Genomic DNA, 22,521 nt, shown 5'->3' with positions numbered 1-22,521 from the left:
ACTTAAACACGAACACATCTCTAAATGTAGCACCGTATGCACATTATTCACTGAGATACCAAAGAAAATATTAAAGCTTCAACTAAATTAATAATACTTAATACTAATAGTAATACTATCACTTTTAGATTACTATGCTCAACATCACAATGTATACATTAAGATATATAAGTATATATACTCTAAAATGACCACCGATATTGTACAGTTAAAAAATATGATCATTGATTTAAAGAAGAGAGTGAGGGACAGGATCATAACAGACAAGGTTTCAACAACCCCTGAGAGTAGAAAAAAGATGGGCAAATACTGGCTACAGACATAACACAAGGTCTCAAATGAACTTCCTGAGGAGTGTAGACTTCAAAACAGAACAATGACATAATTTTCATATACCTGCTGGAGGAAAGGGATTTTTGATGGTATGGTGGGGGGCAAGTATGAAGATGTGGAACTAGAAAAGAGACAGAGATACATGGGAAACGGGGTATCAGAGGGGAGTGACAGAGAGGTAGCCGATAAGGCCAAGGAAGGCGCTGGTGGAAAACTGGAGTGAAAAAAGGACCACCAGGGGGTTTTCAGTAGAGGAGCAGTGATTTCTGTTTAAAAGAATAAGGAAGAAATAATGTAATTTTAATGTTAAAAATTTAAAGAGAGGGGGCTGGAGAGATGGCTCAGAGGTTAAGAGCATTGCCTGCTCTACCAAAGGTCCTGAGTTCAATTCCCAGCAACCACATGGTGGCTCACAACCATCTGTAATGGGGCCTGGTGCCCTCTTCTGGCCTGACAGACAGAATATCGTATACCTAATAAATAAATAAATATTTAAAAAAAAAAAAAGTCTTAAAAAAAATTTAAAGAGAATGAGAAAGAAGGCACAGATTTGGAAGGCCATTATCCCAATAATCTAGGCAAGTCATAGACAGCAGCTGATAGAGTAATAATTGCAGAGGTAATAAGTACATATTTTAAAGACAGACAGAACAAAATTGTGTTCTGGACATGTCAGCATAACTATACCCATGAAGTCACAGCGCTGCTCCAGCTGCCTGCACAAGATTAATCCAATAACCATTCCTGACAGAAACAAGGAGTGGTTCACAAGCCCTGACTCCTAGCTGAAGAGCTACTGAGAAGACAATGGTTCCTGAGGGAGTCACTTTTCTTTTAAGGGTATGACCCCTGGTACATAGGTTGACTAACTTTCAGTAGATAATCTGCCACCTATTAGTATACAGGCAGCACAAATTAGAACCAGTGGGCTATTTAAAACAAAACAAAACAACAAACAAAAAGACAAAGTTGGGAGTGGAATATGGGAGACATTGGGGAAAGAATGTAGATTAAATACAATAAAAAATACAGTGTATGCATCTCTAAAAATATATTTAAGAAAATGTTCAGTAAAGACACTGAAGATACCAATGCCCCTTTACATATGACCTTAATAGAAAAAGTGATAAAAGAAACACACTTCAGTCTCTTCTTTTTTAAATGGAAAGAACAGGTATGAAAGTAGCAGAGAAGCAAGCACACCCAAAGGCCCATTAACACAGCTGTGGAAGATCCAATAATGGCGTCAGTACTGGGCAATAAAGATGGGACAGAGTGGGGAGACATGCCAAGTCACACGATAGAGCTGCACTTTGGTATGTAGAAGCCTGGGTGGAAAGAAGGTGAAAGGAAAAGGAGGCAGTAGGAATAAAAACGAACAAAGAAGTACAACAATTAGTGAAAGCTACTGTTTCCAAGGCGTCAGGCATCGAAGCCAAACCAGCGCCACCAAGACAAATAGAAAAAGACACTGCGACAGGATGCTAGGAGGAAGTTTCAAGGAAACTTGAGATTTTAAGGTAGAGGAATAGGAGTAGGGACAGCAGACAGATAAAGAAAGGCTAGAGAGATGGTTTAGCAGGTGAAGGCACTTTGTGACAAACCAGGTAACTAAAGCTGGAACCGCAAAACCCACATGGTGGAAGGAGAAAACCGGCCCCACAGGCTCTAATGGACCTTTACAAGCGTGCACTTCCAGACGCCTACACATTCATTAGACAAACACATATTAATGGATCTGTAAGTAGGACTATTCTAATCCTGAGAAAAATCTTTAATGATTAAGGCTGGGGATACAGTTAAGACAGTTCACCAACAATCTCTCTTACTTTTGAAAACATTCAGTTTTTCATTATAAAAACTTTAAAGTGTCTGAAAAGAATTGAGTTCTCTACAAGATCTCATTCTTTGTGTACACAATTTGTCACTTTCTTCATAATGTAACTAATATTCCATAAAAACTTATTTGAAAATATTTAGTATCCCAAGGATAAAGTGTAAATAAAATGGTTACCTCTTACCTTGAATTTTTTCTGTACCATCTCCTTTTGCTTCCTCCTCTTTAACAGGAGGACTTGTTCTGGGGGCCCTGCTTTGCCCCTGGACCATTTCTGCTAGGAATTCTTCTTGAGAAGTTCGAGTTCTGGGAGCAACTGGAAGTGTCTGTTTCTGTGGAACTTCACATAAAAACAAAAGAAACAAACATATAATCATGGTTACTACTTCAGAACGTCACAGTTAACAACACTGGAATGCTATCGTTGGGTTCAGATTAGTTATGGAGTTCAGAACAAAGAAACTAGTTTTTCTTATAATATTCCCAAGAAAGACATTCAAGTTATTTGCCTTGCTTCTATGTAAACAGCATCTAAAGCTTGAGTCTCAGCACTAAAGAGGTTGAGGCAATGGATCTACAATGAGTTCTGGACCAGACTGAACTACTACATAGTGAAGGCCTGCTTCAAAAACCCAAAAACAAAAACTGTATGTCACAATACAATTTATCACGTATGTAGTCATTTTAAATCAAATGCAGTGACAGGGTCTTACAGTGATTTCAAACTATAACGTAAATAAGTAAAGAATGTTTCAATGCTATTTTTTAAAAGTTCTTTTGTGACAAGGTCTCACTATGGAGCAGAAAATGAAATGAAAATGAAATTTATGCCCTGGCAATGCATGGGCAGCCCGTATATGGCGGTTCTGTTGAACTTGTCTATAGTGGGTTTCATATTGTAAGTTGATGAGGACAATCAGGCCTCTTCCTCAAGAGGGCACCAGATCTTATTACAGATGGCTGTGAGCCACCATGTGGTTGCTGCAATTGAACTCAGGACCTTTGGAAGAGCAGGCAGTGCTCTTAACTGCTGAGCTATCAGGCTGGTCTCAAATTCACTAAATTGAAAATGATCTTAACCTCTTGCCTCTATTTCCCATGTTCTAGGATTACAGGCATGCACAATCAGGCTTAATGTTATTTCTTAAAATGTGGGAATCTCCAACTACTTTCTAAATTTCCTTTTTAGAATTATGTGTCCTGCCGATATGTATGTATGTGTACCTACGTGCAGGCCTGGAGCCTGTGTGGAGGTCAGGAGAGTTATGGATGGTTCTGAGCAACGATTAAACCCAGATCCTCTGGAAGAACAGCCAGTGCCAAATCATCTCTATAGCCTAATAGTCTACTTGTGAAATAGTTGGAGAGACAGTTGTTAAGAGCACTGGCTGTGATCTAGAAGAAACTGTTAGTAATAAATTTATGCTATACAGGATCTATTAAACTTGCTTGGGTAGTAAGCTGCACAAAGAAGCTCAAGGAGAGGTACCACCAATATAACTCAAAACTTAGTACACTGATTAGACTTGTTAGAAGCTGTGGAAAGGACAATTTTATACTTGTAACATAATTAAAATTTAGGTTTGCCAAGAAATGTTTCTATTATTGTTTTAGTGAACAATTTGTTCACTAAGATCCTTGTGTTGTGGCACATAGCTCTAATCCCAGAACTTGGGAGGCAGAGACAGGCAGATCTCTGCTGGGTTCCAAGTCAGCCTGCTCTACATAATGAGTTCTAGGACAGTCCGAGCTACATAATAGGAATCTGTTTCAAATGAAACAAAACAAACAAAAAAACTTCTCCCCAAAAGATTTGTTCACTAATATGCTTCCAGATACCTCTACTTCCAAAAACAAAAGGAAATCACCTTAATTTACAACCTGCCCTTAGGCTCACCCCCATTTCAAAGAACAGGTCTCGAAAGGCAAGCACTGGGAACTGAGTAGCATTCCCCAATAAGTTGCAGACTGCCATCAAGCCCTGGTTCTTTCCAGGAAAGGTTTAATTCTGCCATGGGGCAGAATGACACTCAATAACCTACTATGGGAGAATGGGACACAGACACAAAACACTGATATACTTAAGTAACTGCGACAATACTTTTGCTGTGTAAATTTCCCATTTGTCCAAATGGCCAGACTTGTATGTAGCCTATCTAAATTGTTCAAAGTGTGACTTAGAGGCGGGAACTGATGAGATTTAAGGACGACAGCACACACAGAATACATAAGCCTAAGGCATAGCTATAAAGCTAGTAAAATGTTCTGTTTAAAGCTGGTCCCATTTTGTGCATTAGCCAGAAAGAATACAGACCTCCTCTATTCACGCCTGAGTATCTGGCACGATTCCTCAGTAGGAAGGCATATTAATTTCTGTACAGATGCTCTCTCTCTCTTTTTTTTCCTTTCTTTTGGTTTTTTTAGACAAGGTTTCTCTGTAGATTTGGTGCCTGTCTTAGAACTAGGTCTTGTAGACCAGGCTGGCCTCGAAGTCAGAGAGATTCACCTGCCTCTGCCTCCTGAGTGCTGGGATTAAAGGCGTGCGCCACCACCGCCCGGCTCAGACAGCTGCTCTTTCAAAGGACTAGAGTTGGATTCCTAGGACCCAAATGGTGGCTCACAACCATCAGTAACTCTACCTCTAGGGGATCCAATGCATTTTTATGGACTCTAGCAAAATACTCAAAAATGTGAAAAAAAAAAGTATACAAAGCAAGGAATGTCAAGGTCACGGGAATTCTCTAAATCCTTGTTCTAAGCAATTGTCACCGCTCTCCCAGCAGAAAGTGAAGGCAGACTGTTGGAGCTCACGCTCGTCTTCTCCTGACCACCCCAAATCTATGTAATGCTGTATGCTCAAGTCTAAATGAGGGATGAGGAGAAGCAGAAGGTGAGTACCAAGAATCATTTACTTCGCTTCCAAAAAAGGTCATGGGTGACAAAGGGCAAGTACAAAAAAGCTCTAAGAAGGTCCACCAAATTCACATAAAAACTTGTATTTCAGAGTTGGCAATTTCTATCACAAAATTCTCCACTAGCTTCAGCAGATGAACAAGTCCAGAATGCAGCAGAAGCACAAAATAATACTGACTGCCTTGCATTTTAGAATGAGTCTTCTGTAAGAAAGTTTTGTTCTAAACACTTGACACCAAGTATGTGACCCCAAATGATTTTAGTGCTTCTGTTATAATTAGGGTAAAAACTAACAATTCTCTGTTTTACATTCTATTACAAGGTCCCATCAAGGGAAAAGAGACTGGTCTATTTATATAGTAGTTTTAAAGAAATTTCTTGTTTGGGTCTGGGAGTGTGGTTCAGTGGAACAGGGCTTTCCAAGCATATGAGTTCAATCTGCTGCATGGCAAGAGTAAACAAAACATTTCTCTAGTTTCAGCAACTTATTGTCCAATTTTGTTCTTTTCTACAAAAGCACATACATAATACGAGCTAAATGTTAATAAGAAAGCCATGAACTTTCTCAAAATTCCCTGTATAATTCGTGGGTATTGTCTAGTTTATGCATATGAAAACAGAGCTCCAAGAAAGAACTCCTCTGACAGCCTCCCCAACTGCTGAAACCTCTAAAGCCATTTTCTGGAAGATTTTCCTTCTGGCCTTTGTATCTGGCAAAAGCCATTTTACTTTAAACATCAAGACAAGCAAGCTCAGTCTAAGGAAGCAATCTCTTACTGGTAAAAACAGACACATTGAAATTACCTGCAGAATAGTTAGTTGTTTTTGTGACAGACTCTTGAGCTTCAGAGATAGCCTTCAAAATTAGGTTCTTGTTAGCTTGTTTGGAAGGTGGAAGAGAAGGTCTAAAAGAGTTTTAAGAAAAGGTATTTTTGTAAGTTTTAAATTTCAATTATTTACATGCTAACCTTCTATTATGCTGTTACTATATAGCTTCTGTTTTAAACACAGTATAGTTTCTAGAACATGTCAATTAGATTGGAACCCTATAGCTTTTTAAAAAATGATGCCATATTAACATTTTCTCCCTCATTAGTTTCTAGTCTTTGCAATTCTCTCCAATTTTAAGCAAGTCATTTTTCATTAATAGTTGTCTCTCTCAAAACCCAAAAACTCTAAGACATTTAGTGCCAGGGCACCTATCTAGCTAGTATTAGCATGCAGTCCCCAGGTTTCTTCCCCAACACTGCCCAAGCCACAAAAAACTCTGCAGCCCATCAAGTAGTTGAAGATTAATTTACAGCTATACCCAGGTACCTCCTCTCAGGCTTTGCTGGCACCGACACACTGCTGGACAAACTTCCTATCCGGGAGCCATAATCCTCATCTTCCTCCTCCTCTTCTCCATCATGACTGAATCTTTTTACTTTTACAACTGAACTTACCACAGGCAACTTTCTCTTCCGAAAGTTTTCATCCTATAATGAGATACATTTAAGCTTATCTTGCAGTGAAAACAAAGTTCTATCACAAAAATATTTGTTTTCATTTTAAGATGACTTTAAGACTTGAAAGGGCTGGGTTTCTTGTAAAACAAAGGAAAATATCTCCTCGAATAGCTAAGTCAAAAGAACTTTCAATTTATTTTATAATGGTTACACACAGCACTGTTAGATAAACTATTCAAACTGAGTTTTTTGGTTGCTTAAGTCTAAAATGGACTTATCTGCATAGATATCAGAAAGACAAAGAAGGGTAAAACTAACTCAAAATGCTAAAATTACAAGGCACATGTGCATGACATAAAAATCCCTATACAGAGCCAGTCCAAGAAAAGACACTATTTAAAATAAACATGCAATGTGTTTAGTTGCTTAGGTTACATCTGGAATCAACAACTGTCAGTTTCTAGCCTGGTTAAGCAAAAATCTATATAAAATCTATACAAACCTCAATACTCATCTTATCCAAGTTGTTTCTGAAGAAGGGGCTGTAAGTGTCCTCTACGCTGCTCAGCACTTCTGGTTCACATAACCGTCCTGCTTCGTACACCTGGCTGCTCTGCACATCCAGCTGCTTGGCAGCGTGAGTACTGTTTTGCTGCTGATGAAGTTGCAGCCTGTTTATATGAGTGCTAGTGTCTGCATTTCTACTTGCAGGTGGTCGATAAATTTCAATAGAAGGGCGAGAAGAACCATATGTAAGTGTCACTGTAGGTTTTTTCTGAGATAAGGGATTCTCCTGCACAAAATTAAGGTCTTCATCAATGAGATCATCTGGTTCTGGCTTGATATCAATCACATATTCAGAGGGTGCTGGCTCCCTTAGAGGTTTCACTGTTGACATTAGCCGGGTTGAAGCTCCATCATCATAAGAATGTCTAGTAAGACAAAATAAAGCAAAGCATTTCAACAAAACCAAAGCATTATTATTCTGAAAACTTCAAAGAATGCTTACTCAAAAAAAAATTTAATGAGAAAAATATGGAAGGATTTTTAATATTCAAACTGTTTTCAAATCATATTCTGGTCACCATTAGTTTATTCAAAAACTTGCTCACGATTTGTTATGGTCTGAACATGGAGGGGGCTGGGGAGATGGCCAGAGCACTATCTGGTCTTCCAGAGGACCTGGGTTCCATTCCCAGCACCCACACTGGCTTATAACCATCTGTAATTCCAGTGCAAGGGGATCCAATGCCTTCTTCTGGCCTCAAGAGGCACCAGGCATGCACAGGGATCGCTGACATATATGCAGACAGAACATCTATGCACATAAAAACAAAATAACAAATCTGGAATGTCCCATACATGCTCATGTGTTAAGTACTAGATCCCTAGTTCACTACGCTACTTTAAAGGCTATGGATCCTTTTAAGACTCAGGGCCCAATTGGTCAACATAGGTCATGAGTGTCTAAGAACAGACTTTTGCTGATAATATCCAACCCAGGTTCTGGTTTAGGTTTCTTTGCTTCCTCGTCCCCTATATTAGGAATCTCTTTCATATGCTTTTGCTACCATGAACTCTATCTATCCTGCTTCCACAGCTGTGAGGAACTGAGAGCCTTCTGAACTCTGAGCCAAATACAAGATGTTCCAAATACAAGATTTTGTAACAGCAACAAATGACAAGAAAAGTAACTAATCTGTGATCATTTCACTAACTCCAAAAATTGCAGAAATAGGAACTAATGGACAAACTCTCTAACATAAGTGTCACATTCACACGCCTACGTGACCATAGCAGACACTGGACTTTACCTGGCATTAGTGGATTTCTGTTCCTGCGAACTTGTAGAAACTCTGGAATCTCTTTTTTCAGGCCTAGAGCTAGAAACAGCAAGGGGAGGGACTGCAGCTTCGTGCCGTCTCTCATCTCCTCGACTAAAGCTGTTCTTGTTTGAAGGCACGTTACTATCAAAGATGCTGGTGTCTGAAGACTTGAGACTAGAGGGCTCTGGAAAGAAAATGCATGACCTTGGTAATCTTGTTCTTATCTTTCCCTTCTCTCATCACCAATTCAAAAGCAATAACGTAGAAAAGAATTTTTTAAAGTAATAACTTCAAAGTATTTTTTTGTTTTCTTTAGTTTTTCACGATAGGGTTTCTCTGTGTAAATGCTCTAGCTGCACTGGAACTCACTTTGTAGACCAGGCTGGCTTTAAACTCAGAGATCTACCTAACTCGGTCCCAAAAGGACCACCGTCCAGCTGTTTTCTTTTTTCAAACAAAACATGTCTCATGAAGTCCAAGGTAACTGGATATACCACCAAGAATGACTTTGAAGTTCCCATTCTCCTGCTCCTACCTCCGGAGTATTGGGAATTCTGGGCACCTGTTACCATGGCTGTTTTCTTCAGTGCCAGAAACTGAACTCAGGGATTCATGTGTGCTAGGCAGGTACTCTACCAACTGCGCTACATTTCTAGTTCCTCAAACGTGGTAGTTTAAAAAGCAGTTAGTGTTTATTAAGAGATTTTAAGCACTAGGGGATAAAAGACAGCTGAAAATATGGGAGATGGGGTTCTTAAAGGAGAACTGCCACAACAATAAGTAACATTTATCATTACTATACTACTAATAATAATTTATTATGTTATTACTATTTTGCAAGAGGATCCACATGTTTTAAATACTAGGATAATATTTGTGTTTTCTCATCTCATTCCAGATTACTTTTAGTTGTTGAATAGCATCCCTATACATCATAATAGTTTATCTGACTTATTAAATGACTATAGATATTAGACCTTTAGATAACTTTCAATTATAAAGCAGTGAGGTCTCTTAAAGGTTAAGGTTTGGGCACATTTATAATTACTTCCTTTTGATACATAATGCAGTCTTGCCCATTATTGCCAAATCACATTAAGTTTAATGTTCTTACAATTCAGATGAACCACACCTCTTAAACTGACTGATATTCTTCCAAGAGCAGCATAAATATCTTTAAAAAGGAAAGGATCACATGCTACAAGCAAAAATTTCAAAAGGCTCTCAATTTTACAAATCTTACCAGTTGTAACAGAGCGAAGTTTATCTAATACACCATGGAGCCTAAAAAGAGAAAAAACAAAGCCTCCCTTAATAAAATTTTAATTGCCACTCTAAATCTGACATTTTATTCAGGTTAGCTCTTTTAAGGCATTTAATAATACCGAACTGGACTTTCCATCTGTACATTATTTTTTTTCTTTAAAAGGCCTTACAATAGGAGTGGGGAGGGGCTGGAGAGATGGCCCAGCAGTTAAGAGCACTGGCTGCTCTTCCAGAAGACCCAGGTTCAATCCGCAGCTCCCACATGGCAGCTTACAACTGTCTGTAACTCCAATTCCTGGGGATCTGATACCATCATACCAATGTACATAAAGTAAAGTTAAATAAATTATTAAAAAAAATAGGGGTGGGGAGGCAGCTCAGAAGCAGAGCAGCTTCTGTAAGTCCTAGAAATTTGATCTCTAGCAGTATACATACCATTCAAGCATTCTAGTACCACTGACACACACCCACAGCTCTCTTTTTTACTTCTTGAGACAGGGTCTAAGTTGCCTCGGCTGGCCTTGAACTCATGAACCTCCCTACCTCAGTTTCCCAGGTAGCTAGGATTACACGGCATCAGCAGAACCAGAACAGAATGTTAAAGAACACACACAAAGCCTTGGGTTCAATCCCCAGCACCAAAGAAAAAAGACAAAGACATCATCTGACAAGTCTTGATTAAAAAAAAAAAAAAAAAAAAAAGTCATCTTGTTTCCTAAGGACTAAAGACTAACAGTAAAATAAGCAACTATCCCAAACATAGAATACTGCTTGCCACTACTGTTTTACTTGTGTGTGTGTGGGTGTGTGCACGTGCACGCGCGTGTCTCACACTTGCCCTCCTTTCTCACCCTCTCCACAGGGTTAAACTAAGGATCATGTTCCAGTAAGCACATGTTCTACCACTGAATTATAAACACCCTAATCCAGTGGCTAATACTTAAAACTATTTACATGGCTTCTTGAACAACGTAATTCTGAGAGGTTAAAAAAAAGTTAGTAAAGAATTTTAAAATATGCTATCCCATTTTACTCTATTATTTTCAAAATTAAGCACACAGGCTACAACCTTGCTGTAACACACTCATCTTAATAGTTTTATAAAAGACACAGTTGCATAGCTATCCTTTCAACATCCTCTCATAGACACCAGAAGTCTCCTACTGCTCCATTTAGAATCCCTTTACGTGCCAGTTTCCTCATGAACACAATTATTTCAGGATTTCAAAAAAAAAAAAAAAAATAGGATAAGGAAAAAAAAAAGAGAGAAAAGACCTTAGTGTAAAGTTAAAAAACTGACAGCAAAAACAAAAAATCACAAGAGTAGCGCTGGGCAGGGCGGGGTGCAGGTCCAGGTCCTGAAGTTGATTCCCAGAGCCCATGTAAAAGCTAAGTGTTGAAAGCCACCAGCATTTCAAGTAAGGCAGAGATGGGGTGCTTGAGATAAACTTTCTAGGTAGACTAAAAGTAACTGTTGAGCTCTGGGTTTAGTGAGAGACCCTGTCTCAATAACTAAAGTAGAGAGTGATCCAGTGAGACACCCAACATCAAATTCAGTCCTACAAATGCACCCCCCCCACACACACACGCACGCACGCACATTCATGTGTATCTACATAGGTAAACAAACACAAACCAAAAACCAATTAAAAATCAGGATAGTCTGACTAACATTAGTGAACTGATGAAAGTGAAGCACCAACCAAAGAGAAGACACAATTCCTTGCATGAGGGCATGTGGAACTGTAGTTGGAGTAAGATGAGAACTGATTTTAAGTTAATGGTATATTATGAAATCTGTCTTAAGCATTCCATTAAGTCATCTAAGAAAGAACCTATGAGGCCAGTCTTCTGGCTTAGCTCAGATGGGCTGCAAACCCCAAGTGATCTAAAGGCTTAGTCAAAGGTCAGGTTACAACAATACTTATGAAACAAATTCCTGAACTACTGATGACTTTAAAGGAAGAAGTATTCAGTCATAGTATAATCCCCTCAGTTAAGAACACCATCATCTGAGAGGGTATATATACACAATGAAGCAGTGTATTAAACATGTAAGGATTACTGTACTCTTAATAATGTGCTCCAAACTATGCAATATAAAGCAGAAAACTCTGCACAGATTTTCAAAATAGTGTTGCTGTAAGAGCCATAAGGCATACAGCTGCCAAAACACTGTGAAGATACTCTTTTCCTGAGAGTCAAGATGTAAACAGGCACCGTCTCCCTTAGTGCTTCCTACTCAAATTAAGTAGGGTAAGTGCTCATTCAGTTTTGCTCCATCATCACCTTTCACTGTAGCTGATGGGTCTTAAGTCAGTGGGCCTTCTTGTGAGTACCTCCTACCTGTCCTACCTATCTTTTCCCATTCTTGCTCTACCTTAAGCCTGACAACTGAAGCTGGGCTTCTTAAACTTAATATTATGCTTATTCTCAACTAAGGGAGCGTGTAGTTTGATAAAGGGTAGTTCAAATCATAAATATTTTATATGAAAAAATAAGTTTGCTTATTTGAAATTTCAAACTGTAAAGATGACCGAGATATTTGTCAAATCAGGATATGCATGTGTCAGGAATAGCCAGCTTAAAACAAAAAACAAAGGAAAAAAAGTTATCCCCATGAAAGACAAAAGAAAGCCTAGCTCAAACTCACTGTTTGTAAGTGGTTGTGCTGGGGAGTGTGGGAGGGGGTGACGGGAGGGGATGATGAAGTGTAGAAGGCAATAATACAAACCCACAAACACACATCAAGGGTGCCTTCAGTGCAGGCATATCTGTAAACACTCTGATGCACCAGCTAAGTTATCCTCACAAGTACAGAGAGCAGGTGACTTACTATTTCCCACTAACAGACGGAGAAACCTCCGGAGGCTTGTGCTGCACAGCCCACAGAATGCCTCTCCACGGTGAACCTCACAAGACTGCGGAGAACTCCTCCTATACAGAATACCAACTCTAACTTTGCTCTGAGGTACAGATATTCAGAAACATACCATACGGTGAATCGAATTGTGTTGTTCCCTAGAAACAGGGACAGGTCCTCTGTCATTTGGTCCTGACTTTTCTTGTTGGCCACCATCACCATAATGTAATCGGGAAGTTCTTCATCTAGTTAAAAGGAAAAGTATACCAAACTTTTAAGTGTTTCCTCAATATTTGTTTTTTGCTCAAAATCAATGTGCTTAAAAACAGAGAAGCAGCCTTGAGAACTGGTACTCACTCTAACATAGGCTGGACAAGGAAGCTCAGCTCCCAATTTCCCCCTTTATGCCAAAACTACTTCCCTATTAGAAGGCCAGGAATTGGAGGAACCTGCATTTCCAGTGATAAAATTAGGCATCTGGGTCACAGAATCAATTGAGAGAATGTACCAGTTTTTGTAAGAAGTCTTTTCAATGCTCATCAACTTCAGACACTTTTAGAAGGTACAATTATTATCCCAATAATTGTATTGTTTAGTTTTCTGTTCTTACATAGTACTTTCATTAGAGAATATGCTTCTGCTTAGTAAAAGTAGGCTTCAATTACTCCATGTAATAAACTTCCAGCAACATCATACACACTAAAACTACACAGAACTTGGTAGTATGTACAATGCCAAGAGTTCAATTGTTAATATCAAAGGAGGGAAAAAAAGCTAAAAGGCAACTCAACTTTTCTTCCGGGCAGTGGCAACCCTACATAATGACTGCCAGTAAAAACCCCAACTCTTCAATAAAGAAGCAAAGTGATGAGGAAATTAATTTCTTTCTGAAAAAAGTAGGTGTCTATCTGCCCCATCCCAGATATATGGCCCATGGGAGGGTCAGGATTCTTTCTTCTCTGCCCTCTCAAATACTGAGATTACTAACATACACCGGCACATCCAGCTTCAAACATGTCTTTATTAAAATTTCCTAATGACTAAAATACTCATACCTTCTACATAAACAGAAAGGAAGGTTCATCTGCCAGACACCTGTTTCAAAGGAAAACATCTAGGGATTGAAGAGACAGCTCAAATGTTAAGAGCACTGGCTGCTCTTCAGAGAACCCAGGTTCAATTCCCAGCACCCACACAACAGCTCACAACTGGCTGTAACTCCACTTTCAGGGGGGGTCCAACACTCTCACACAGACATACATGCAAGCAAAACACCAATGCATACAAAATAATAAATAAATCATTAAAAAAAAGAAAACATCCAAACTCCAGTATAGAAGCAGGACAAAAGAGAAGGCAGTATTTCATGGAAGCATGCAATAAAGAAGGAAATGTAAACAAAGTGACCAAGTATCAAAAAAGCTCCCATTGTAATTGTAATAAATAAACTAATCTTTATTTATATGACATACCTACTATGATCCAACACTACTAACTCAGAAAGTGTGAACAGACAGGACTACTAAGACACTTGGGCAGACAAGCTATTTTTCCTCTCACAGTGCCAATGAAATGACTGTCATTGTATCAACTTGTATTTTCTTTTAATTTTTTTTATTTTTTATTTTTTTTAATTTTTGGTTTTTCGAGACAGGGTTTCTCTGTGGCTTTGGAGCCTGTCCTGGAACTAGCTCTGTATACCAGGCTGGTCTTGAACTCACAGAGATCTGCCTGACTCTGCCTCCCGAGTGCTGGGATTAAAGGTGTGCGCCACCACCGCCCGGCAACTTGTATTTTCTTAAATTTCATGAGATCAGTGGTTGTCTTGGAATAGAAATGGGAACCAAAAAAGGGAGTAAGAATGGGTTACAAAGCCAAAGGAGCTACTGAAAATTTGGGAAGGGAGAGGACTTAATGAGAAAGTGGTGCTTGGATTCAAGCATGCACACAGTGTTAGACAGTCTCCAATGAGCTATACCCAGTCTAGTAGATTTGACTGGTGATGTTTTGGGTATATACACATTAAAACATGGCAAATATATTAATAAGAAAACATGTACATCAAATATGTGCAATTTAAACTATCAATTATTTTTCAGCAAAGCCTTTAGAATTCACATATTGTATTCTGAGTAGACAATACAATGGAAATTAAGAACCTAACGCAAAATTAACTTGTGACCATAAACTTTTTATTCTTTGACAGTCCAGAGAGACCTCTGAAGTACATCTTGAATTAGCATACTGGAAATAGAGGGCAGCAGTAAAAGCTAAGAAGGTTTAGAGAAGCTCTCCTCTGGAGTGTGACTAAAAACTGGACTGTTGCTTCTTGAAATAACACCAAATAACGATGAAGTCGATGGAGCCGATGGAGCGGGGGCTGGAAGACTCAGAGGCCATGGTGGCTTGTGCAGAGGATTAGGTAGTGGTCTTAGGGGCCACAGTCATGGTCGAGGCCACATGGCTCATGAAGGTAAAGCCGAAGACAAGGAGTCTTCACCAAGTTGGGCCACCTGGTTAAGGATATGAAGATCAAGTCCCTAGAGATCTACCTGTTCTCCTTGGCCATTAAGGAATTCGAGATTATTTTTTCCTGGGAGAGTCCCTAAAAAGGATGAGGTTCTGAAGATCACGCCAGTAAGAAGCAGACTAGGGCTGGCCAGCGGACTAGGTTCAAGGCTTTCGTTGTTATTGGGGACTGCAATGATCACGTTGGTGCTAAGTGTTCCATGAAGGCAGATCCAAGGAGCACATCATCTTGGCCAAGGTTTCCATTGTGCCAGTATGGAGAAGCTACTGGGGGAACAAGACTGGCAAGCCCCACACTGTACCACACAAAGTAATAGGCCGCTGTGGCTCTGTGTTGGTTCAACTCATCCCTGCCCCCAGAGGCACTGCCATAGCCTCTGTTCCTGTGCCCAAGAAGCTACTGATGATGGCTGGTATTGATGACTACTACACATCAGCCAGGGGCTGAACTGGCACCCTGTGTCGCTTTGCCAAGGCAGCTACCTGACACCCGACCTCTGGAAAGAGACTGTAATTCACCAAGTGTCCTTATCAGGAATTCACTGATCAACATGTGAAAACCACACCAGAGTCTCTGTCCAGAGGATCCAGGCTCCAGCTGTGGCTACCACATTAGGATTTTTATATAAGAAAAATAAAAAGTAAATTAAGTCTGTTAAAAAAAAAAAAAAACACTGGACTGTCTAATGCTACAGCACTGAGCGGCTCCAACAAGCACAGGTGAGACCCCATTTGCTTTAAAGAACGGTGGTTCTTCTTTGGACCCCACCCAATACTGTGAAAACAAACACTCAAATAATTCTTGAAGAACTGTCTTCATAACCTTCCAGAGCTGGGACTCTTTTCAGGTATAAAGAAATGTGGGAAGCTGGGACTAGTAGTGGGGTATGACTGCAACCCCAGCAGCCAGAGAGAGAATCAGGAGATCGGTTGGAGGCTGGTACAAGCTACATCATGAGTGGCAAGCCAGCCTGTGCTACAAAGTACGAAACTCCACCTCAAAGAAAACAAGTCACCCTGCTCCACACAGTGAGGTGTAGCCAACTTCAAATAATAAGGTAACTAAACTGCCAACATTAAAAGACCATGCTTTATTTCAAAGAATGGGAAGATGATATCTGTTAACTGAAAGTCAGCAAACACCAGGCCCTCTGCCAGAACCTATCATGAACTAGTTAGCTTTAAGGAATTTCCAATTTTGGGGAAGGATGATATTAAGAGTTTATGGGAACCTAGGGTCAAGTAAGGAGAAGGAGGGAAGGCGGGACCATCCATCCTTCGCTAACAGAAGCACCAAGGACCCCCAAACCTGAACCCCTGATCCTCAGGCTGCTACTGACAGGCTCTAGTGCAGCTCTCCCAGAGCAATACCACCGCCCCAATTCCACCAGTATTTTCAGAAACAAATGTAACTATAAGGTAATGTTTTAAAAAACAACAACAAAATTGGCTTAGAATTTCTAGTAAGTGACAGGAATGAGTCTACCTCAATGAACAGGAGCTCATGTCTCACACTGGCCATTGCTAATCTGCCACATGGGAGGTAGACCTCTCACAACTGGAGCCCAATAAGTATTAAATGAAAGAAACAAACCTAAGAAGATCCAGGTTCAGCTTCATTTTTCATGCCCATGAGGAGTGCAACAATCCTGAAACAAACCTGGAATCTACCTATCAACTGTAATTCATAAACTAGTAACTCTTAGCCTGTTCAGTCTCAGGGCCTTTCTCTGGTTGATGTAAATTTTATCTACTAATATTAACCACATGAATTTAAAATGGAGAATTTGTAAAGATTTAATTATTAATATGCCAAATACATGCTGGTAGCCCAATTATATTAACTTAATAGCTTTTTGAAAACTAAAGTTTCCCAGACAAAAAACACAGCTCTAAGGGCGGTATTGCTTTCTACTTCCACAAATCTCTTTGCTATCTGGTCTAAAAGATAAATGAATTCTAAATCTGTTTATTGCATATAATGTGTGATCAAGTTGTTTAATATTGGGGAATGTAAAGAAAATCTAGTCCTACACATCCATAGTTGGAGTATTTTAACAGCCTTTCTAGATCTCATGGATACCATTCAACAACTCAAGGGGCAATTTATTAGCTATACAGAATCTAATACACCACCAATTAACTCTTTGTACTGTTGCAAGGAAATCCACCTATGCATCCTTTAACTTTTGCATATTTAATAATATGTACTGGTCACCTGGAAAATACTAGTTTACTGAGCTGGTGAGCCAGGACATGTTGATACATTTCATGATATGAAGCCACAGTGTCGCACCTCCATATTTTCATCAGAAAAATCTTTCCAGTCTGGGAAGCTCTCCAGTTCACAGAGGTAAACCCAAACTTTCATTTTCATTTGAAAGTTCAACTTGTCATTGGCAATAAAAAAACTATTGGCTTTTTTTTTCATATTTACCAAATACCTAAGTACAACAAAACCAGTTTATCACTTCTTAGAAGCTAGAAAAGTTTCCACTTCTGTGATAGAACAAAAGATATTTGATGAGGAGAGTGTTTATTTCATCTTACAGCTATGGTCCATCATCCAGGAAACTCAGGGCAGGAACTAAAGGCAGGAACTGATGCAGAGGCTATGGAGGAGTGCTATTTCCTGGCTTGCTCTGCCTGCCTTCTTTCTTTCAAGTTTTCTAAGACAAGGTTTCTCTGTGTAGCCCTAGCTGTCCTGGAACTCACTCTGTAGACCAGGATGGCCTCTAACTCACAGAGATCCACCTGCCTCTGCCTCCCATGTGCTGGGATTACAGGTGAGAGCTGGCTTTCTGCCTTTTTTTTTTAAGCACCCAGAATTTTAAGATGCCAGACCAGGGGTGGCATCGCCCACAGTAAACTGGCCCTCCCACAGCCTCGCCCACAAACATGTCTAGTGGTGGCATTTTCTCAACCTGGGCCTCCTTTCCCCACATGACTCCAGCTTGGATCACGTAGACATGCTGCTAGCACAGCCAACTGGCAACCTGAGCTCAAAACCACTAACGCCTTTCCTAAACAGGCCTATCAGCTCAGAGTGCACTGCTTTCGAGCACTTCTGTGTACTCACAATCAAATCCCAAAAGGACGGATGTTCTGGAACTCACTCTGTAGGCTAGGCCAGCCTGGAGCTCATAGAGATCTGCCTGCCTCTGCCTCCGCTCCTGAGTGATGGGATTACAATCCTGGGCCACCACCTCCCACTTCAGAAGCCAATTTTAAAAACATTATATCAACTGTTTCATTAATAACATGCTAAATGGAACTGTTTTCCTTTTTTAACTACAAGAAGTAATCTAAGAAGTCTAGGACAACTTGGGTGACTACCTTTTAAACTTGGCTTTCTGACCACTGCTTTCATGTAATCCAAATGTGAACACAGCGCAAAAGCCGAGTCTTAGAACTATTATGACAACAATTTTGACTCCACAGGTCTGTAAAGGTCTCCAACACCTAGGTTACCCAAAGTTTACACCTGTAGCCACTAGCTGTACAGTCAGACCAGGCCTCTTCCTGCAACCCGGTTCAAGTATCCAAAGCCTTTGTTTCTATTTGTACAACTGAAAACATTATCACTTATATTTAGTGGTGACTTACTGTATATATGGAACAGCTACACACTGTCCAAAGTAAACTCGTTTTAAGAGAGTTAAAATGAACTTCGCAGTCAGGTTCGAGTAGGAAGAACATTTAAAAAAAAAAACAAAAAACCTAAAACATAAAACTCACTGAACCAGCTCTGTGGCAAACGCCAGAAGCATCAAGTGTTCATATCTAAGATGACAGATCTGAAATTAAAGGTCATGACGAAAGTAACGAGAGAAACAGAACAAGATTCGAACAAACATTATGAGTTTAAAAACGACTGCCTCTGCGGAAGAAAAAGCTTAGGCTATTTGAAAATAATGCTTTAGACAGGACATGGGGGTGGAGCTGGGTGGGGACTCAGGGTGCTGCTACGGACGGTTGAATGAAACGAGGGTGGAGGAGACCAGGGAATCTTCAATTTCAAGGTAGACCACCCAAAGAGCCTTGGGCAGACTCACTCTGACACATCCAGTCAGTTGCAAGGCCTACATTGTATTTAGGCGAATGACAAGAACCAACTTACCCACGTAAGCTCCTAATTCTTGCAATTTCCCCTTAATGGCACTCTGGGGAGGAAAGAGAGAGAGAAAAAAAAAAAAAACAACAAAGATGCCTGTGAAAACCCCGACAGGAGAAAGCGACCCCCCCACCCCGCTCCCGGCCCATGAAGGTGGGGGAGGGGACGCCCGACCCCCGCGCGGCGCTTTCCACCGCCGCCGCCCCGGTGGCTCCCACGGGCCCGCGGATGTCCCCCAGCCACCGCGCCTGCGCCCTGTCAGAAGCGGCCCGCGCCGAGGAGACGCGGCAGGCCGGGCCCACCCGCCCCGTTACTCCTGGCAACCGCCCGCTCGCCGACGCGGGCCTCACCCGGATCTTGCGGCTGATCTCGGTGCCGATTTCCATGGCTCCGCGGCGGGCGGCCGGGTCAGCACTGCGCGACGCTTCGGTTACCAGGAGCCCGCCGCGGGCTGCCAGCCTGCAGCCAGACCCGCCACCACCGCCGCCGCTGCCGCTCCGCCTCCGACCAACCGAGCGCGCTGCGTGTCCCCGCCCCTGCTGGCGCCCCCGTGCAAGCGCGAGCCAGTGCGCATGCGTCTGCGCGCACGCATGCGCACGAACGTCCCCAGCGGGTCCGGGACTTGTGCTCCGGCGCCCTCTGCTGGCCGCACAGAGAATAATGGCGTGCAGGTAACCCGGCTTCTCCTATGCCTTCCTAAACCAGGGGAACCTCCTTTCTTCCCTTTCATGATTTCTAACTGATTTTAGTCTCCTACAGGTTATAAGGATGGACAGCGCGAACATCATGGGTCTTGATCTGAGTTCAAATCTAACCTCAAGTATGGGATCGATGCAGATTGTTAACTCTTGAATTTTTCATTTTCTTCCAGGAAAAAGACTGTTTTCTAGAAGATGTACTGTCTGTCGTTAGACTTGGTGAGGTGGAGGAGCAATATCCGGAGTAGCAGCAGAACCCTTCCAGCATGCCTTTAAACCACAGGGTTTTTGTGGTTGTTGGTGGTGGGGTTTTTTGTTTTGGTTTTTGTTTTTGTTTTGGTTTGGTTTTTCGAGACAGGGTTTCTCTGTGTAGCCCTGATAATCCTGGAACTCTCTCTGTAGACCAGGCTGTCCTCGAACTCAGAGATCTACCTGCTTCTGCCTCCTGAGTGCTGGGATTAGAGATGTGGCCACTGTAATTCTAAACATCCTTGCTCTCCTGGCTTTGGTTCTGCCTCCCCCACCCCCACCCCCCATACCACCAGTGTGCTTTACCCAGGATGAATCCTCCTTCTGCCCTTCCTCTCTGAACTGCTTCTTTGGAGGACACTTATTTCCAGGACTCCCCTATTTGTTGTTAGCAATCAACCTGCTACAGGTAACATGAAGAGTGGCAAGTGGCGCCCTCTAGTGTTAGAGATGGGGTGCAGGCCTGGGATAGTGGGACTCTAGCCCTACATGTATTTGAGCTCCTTGGGCCTAAAGGTTAGGGTTGCAGCTTCCTTCAGGTCTTTAGACCTTGGTGGCAGCCAGTTACAGCTCTCAGCCAGCCGCTTGACACTCTTGGCCCTGGAGATCCCGACAATTCTCTCAATTTTTTTTTTTTTTTTTTTTTTTTTTTTTTTTTTTTTTTTTTTTTGCGACCAGGGCCTGCAGGTTCTCTGGTCACCTCTTGCTGCCCCTCTCTGCATCTGCTGCCTTCCGCCTTATCCTGGCAGTGCACTCCGAACAGCCCACTCGCTCTTCCATCTGCTGCCTCTCTCTTGGTTCATAGAACCGAAAGAGGGGGAGAAAAGAGCACTTGACAGAAAGTCTCCTGTTAGGCCCACTGTTGCAACCCTAGGGAAAGGAGCACGGGAGTAGCCTGCTTATGGAGCTCAAATTGGGAGGTTGGGCTTAATCACAGCTATTTGTTCAGCCCAAGCCCAGCCATGTGTTGGACTGATCACAGCTTTGCCTCTTAGCCCCAGTCGCAGCCGTCCCTCTGCTGAACCACAAGGAGAACTGCTTGCCCTCCGGCCTGGGAAGAAATAATTGCAGGTTCCTTTGAAGTTCTTGGAGGCTCAGGATCGCAAACCATCAGGTACAAAATATTTCAAACAGCCTTGGTTGCAGCCCAGCACTCGGCAGCTGGGACGACCACCTGCAGTCTTTGCGTGGTTGTTTCAGGAGGGTAGGCGCTGGAGTAAGAGTAGTCTGGCTGGTTGGTCAAGGCGTCCAGGGTAGCAAGGGACAGTCCAATAGCTGCTGATACGGGTCAAGTTGTCGAACTCCTAGCATCTTTGCTGGTTTATCGGAGACTGAGCGTCAAGGGGTGCTCAGAGCACACGCGGGAGGAGCTTACCACTCAGAGTGATTGATCCAACTGATCTCAGAGTTCTTTAGCATACGCGACCCTTGCCTAGAGACAAGCAGGTCAATCTTTCATCTATCTCATTTGCCATTTCCAAGCTAATAAAGACCAACTCCACCATTAACCTTGTGTTCTCACCTGAACACCTGCTCCCCAAATCCTAAGTAACTATGCCCGCTTTATTCCCTTCTAAATTCAGCCTTCTCAGGGCAAAGCCGTCTTTATCACCTCCAAGGCAAATGCATTTCTACAGTAGACTTCTTTAGTTCTCCTTGTCTCTGATCACAAAACATGGAAGATTTTTTTTTCTTTTCAGCGTAGACATCTAGAGAAGTTTCTGTTCTCCCCTCATTCCTCAAGTCTCTAAGTGATTTGGAGTATGTTTTGTTTTTTGATTTTGGTGTTAGCTTTGTGGCGTGGCCTCAATACGTTTGGACTCAGATTCCTGTTCCTCATGCCAGTACTGGGATGACAGGCATGCACCGACTATGCCCAGCTCCTTAAGAAAGAGTTTCCAAGCCGGGCGGTGGTGGCCCACACCTTTAATCCCAGCACTCGGGAGGCAGAGGCAGGCGGATCTCTGTGAGTTCGAGACCAACCTGGTCTACAAGAGCTAGTTCCAGGACAGGCTCCAAAGCTACAGAGAAACCCTGCCTTGATAATCAAAAAAAAAAAAAAAAAGTTTCCATTAGCTCTCGGTGCATAAGAAGTGAGCACAGGTGTAGCAGTTTGGAATATCCACGTTTCCCCTCTTACAGTTTTCATCAGTCTCCTCAGAGCTGGCAGACAGGCTCATTTGACTAACGGAGAATCCCATGTCACGCTCCTTATCAGGAAAGGATTTCCCGGGATCTTTATGAGCAAAGGCTCCATCTTTTTGCCATCTATGATCTATGGATGGTCTAAGAAGAAATGTGCTGGGCGGTGGTGGCACACACCTTCAGTCCCAGCACTCAGGAGGCAGAGACGGTTGGTGGATCTCTGTGAGTTCAAGGCCAGCCTGGTCTACAAGAGCTAGTTCCAGGACAGGCTCCAAAGCTACAGAGAAACCCTGTCTCGAA

At 41.8% G+C, this 22,521-nt stretch overlaps 1 protein-coding gene across 5 annotated transcripts in view; it reads right to left on the bottom strand.

Annotated features, from left to right (window-relative positions):
- The window catches only part of Zc3h14 (zinc finger CCCH-type containing 14), a 41,597-nt gene extending 21,943 nt beyond the window's left edge, over positions 1-19,654 (bottom strand). For 3 of the 5 annotated variants that reach the window (XM_050151371.1, XM_050151372.1, XM_050151374.1), the window contains exons 1-9: positions 19,480-19,654; positions 19,136-19,178; positions 12,617-12,731; positions 9,601-9,641; positions 8,346-8,541; positions 7,034-7,463; positions 6,401-6,561; positions 5,888-5,988; positions 2,355-2,510 (exon numbers count right to left, since the gene is read on the bottom strand). In XM_050151371.1, coding sequence (XP_050007328.1) covers positions 2,355-2,510; positions 5,888-5,988; positions 6,401-6,561; positions 7,034-7,463; positions 8,346-8,541; positions 9,601-9,641; positions 12,617-12,731; positions 19,136-19,178; positions 19,480-19,515 — 1,279 coding nt within the window. In that variant the 5' untranslated portion in view covers positions 19,516-19,654. The remainder of the gene's footprint in view (positions 1-2,354; positions 2,511-5,887; positions 5,989-6,400; positions 6,562-7,033; positions 7,464-8,345; positions 8,542-9,600; positions 9,642-12,616; positions 12,732-19,135; positions 19,179-19,479) is intronic. The other 2 variants (XM_050151370.1, XM_050151375.1) reach the window with 2 other exon arrangements.
- Between the last annotated feature and the right edge of the window lie 2,867 nt (positions 19,655-22,521).

This window comes from Alexandromys fortis, unplaced genomic scaffold, assembly GCF_014885135.2.
Source record: "Alexandromys fortis isolate MF-2015 unplaced genomic scaffold, M_Fortis_MF-2015_v1.1 scaffold_63, whole genome shotgun sequence".
NCBI lineage: Eukaryota > Metazoa > Chordata > Mammalia > Rodentia > Cricetidae > Alexandromys > Alexandromys fortis.
This window is presented reverse-complemented; position numbering and strand designations above follow the sequence as displayed.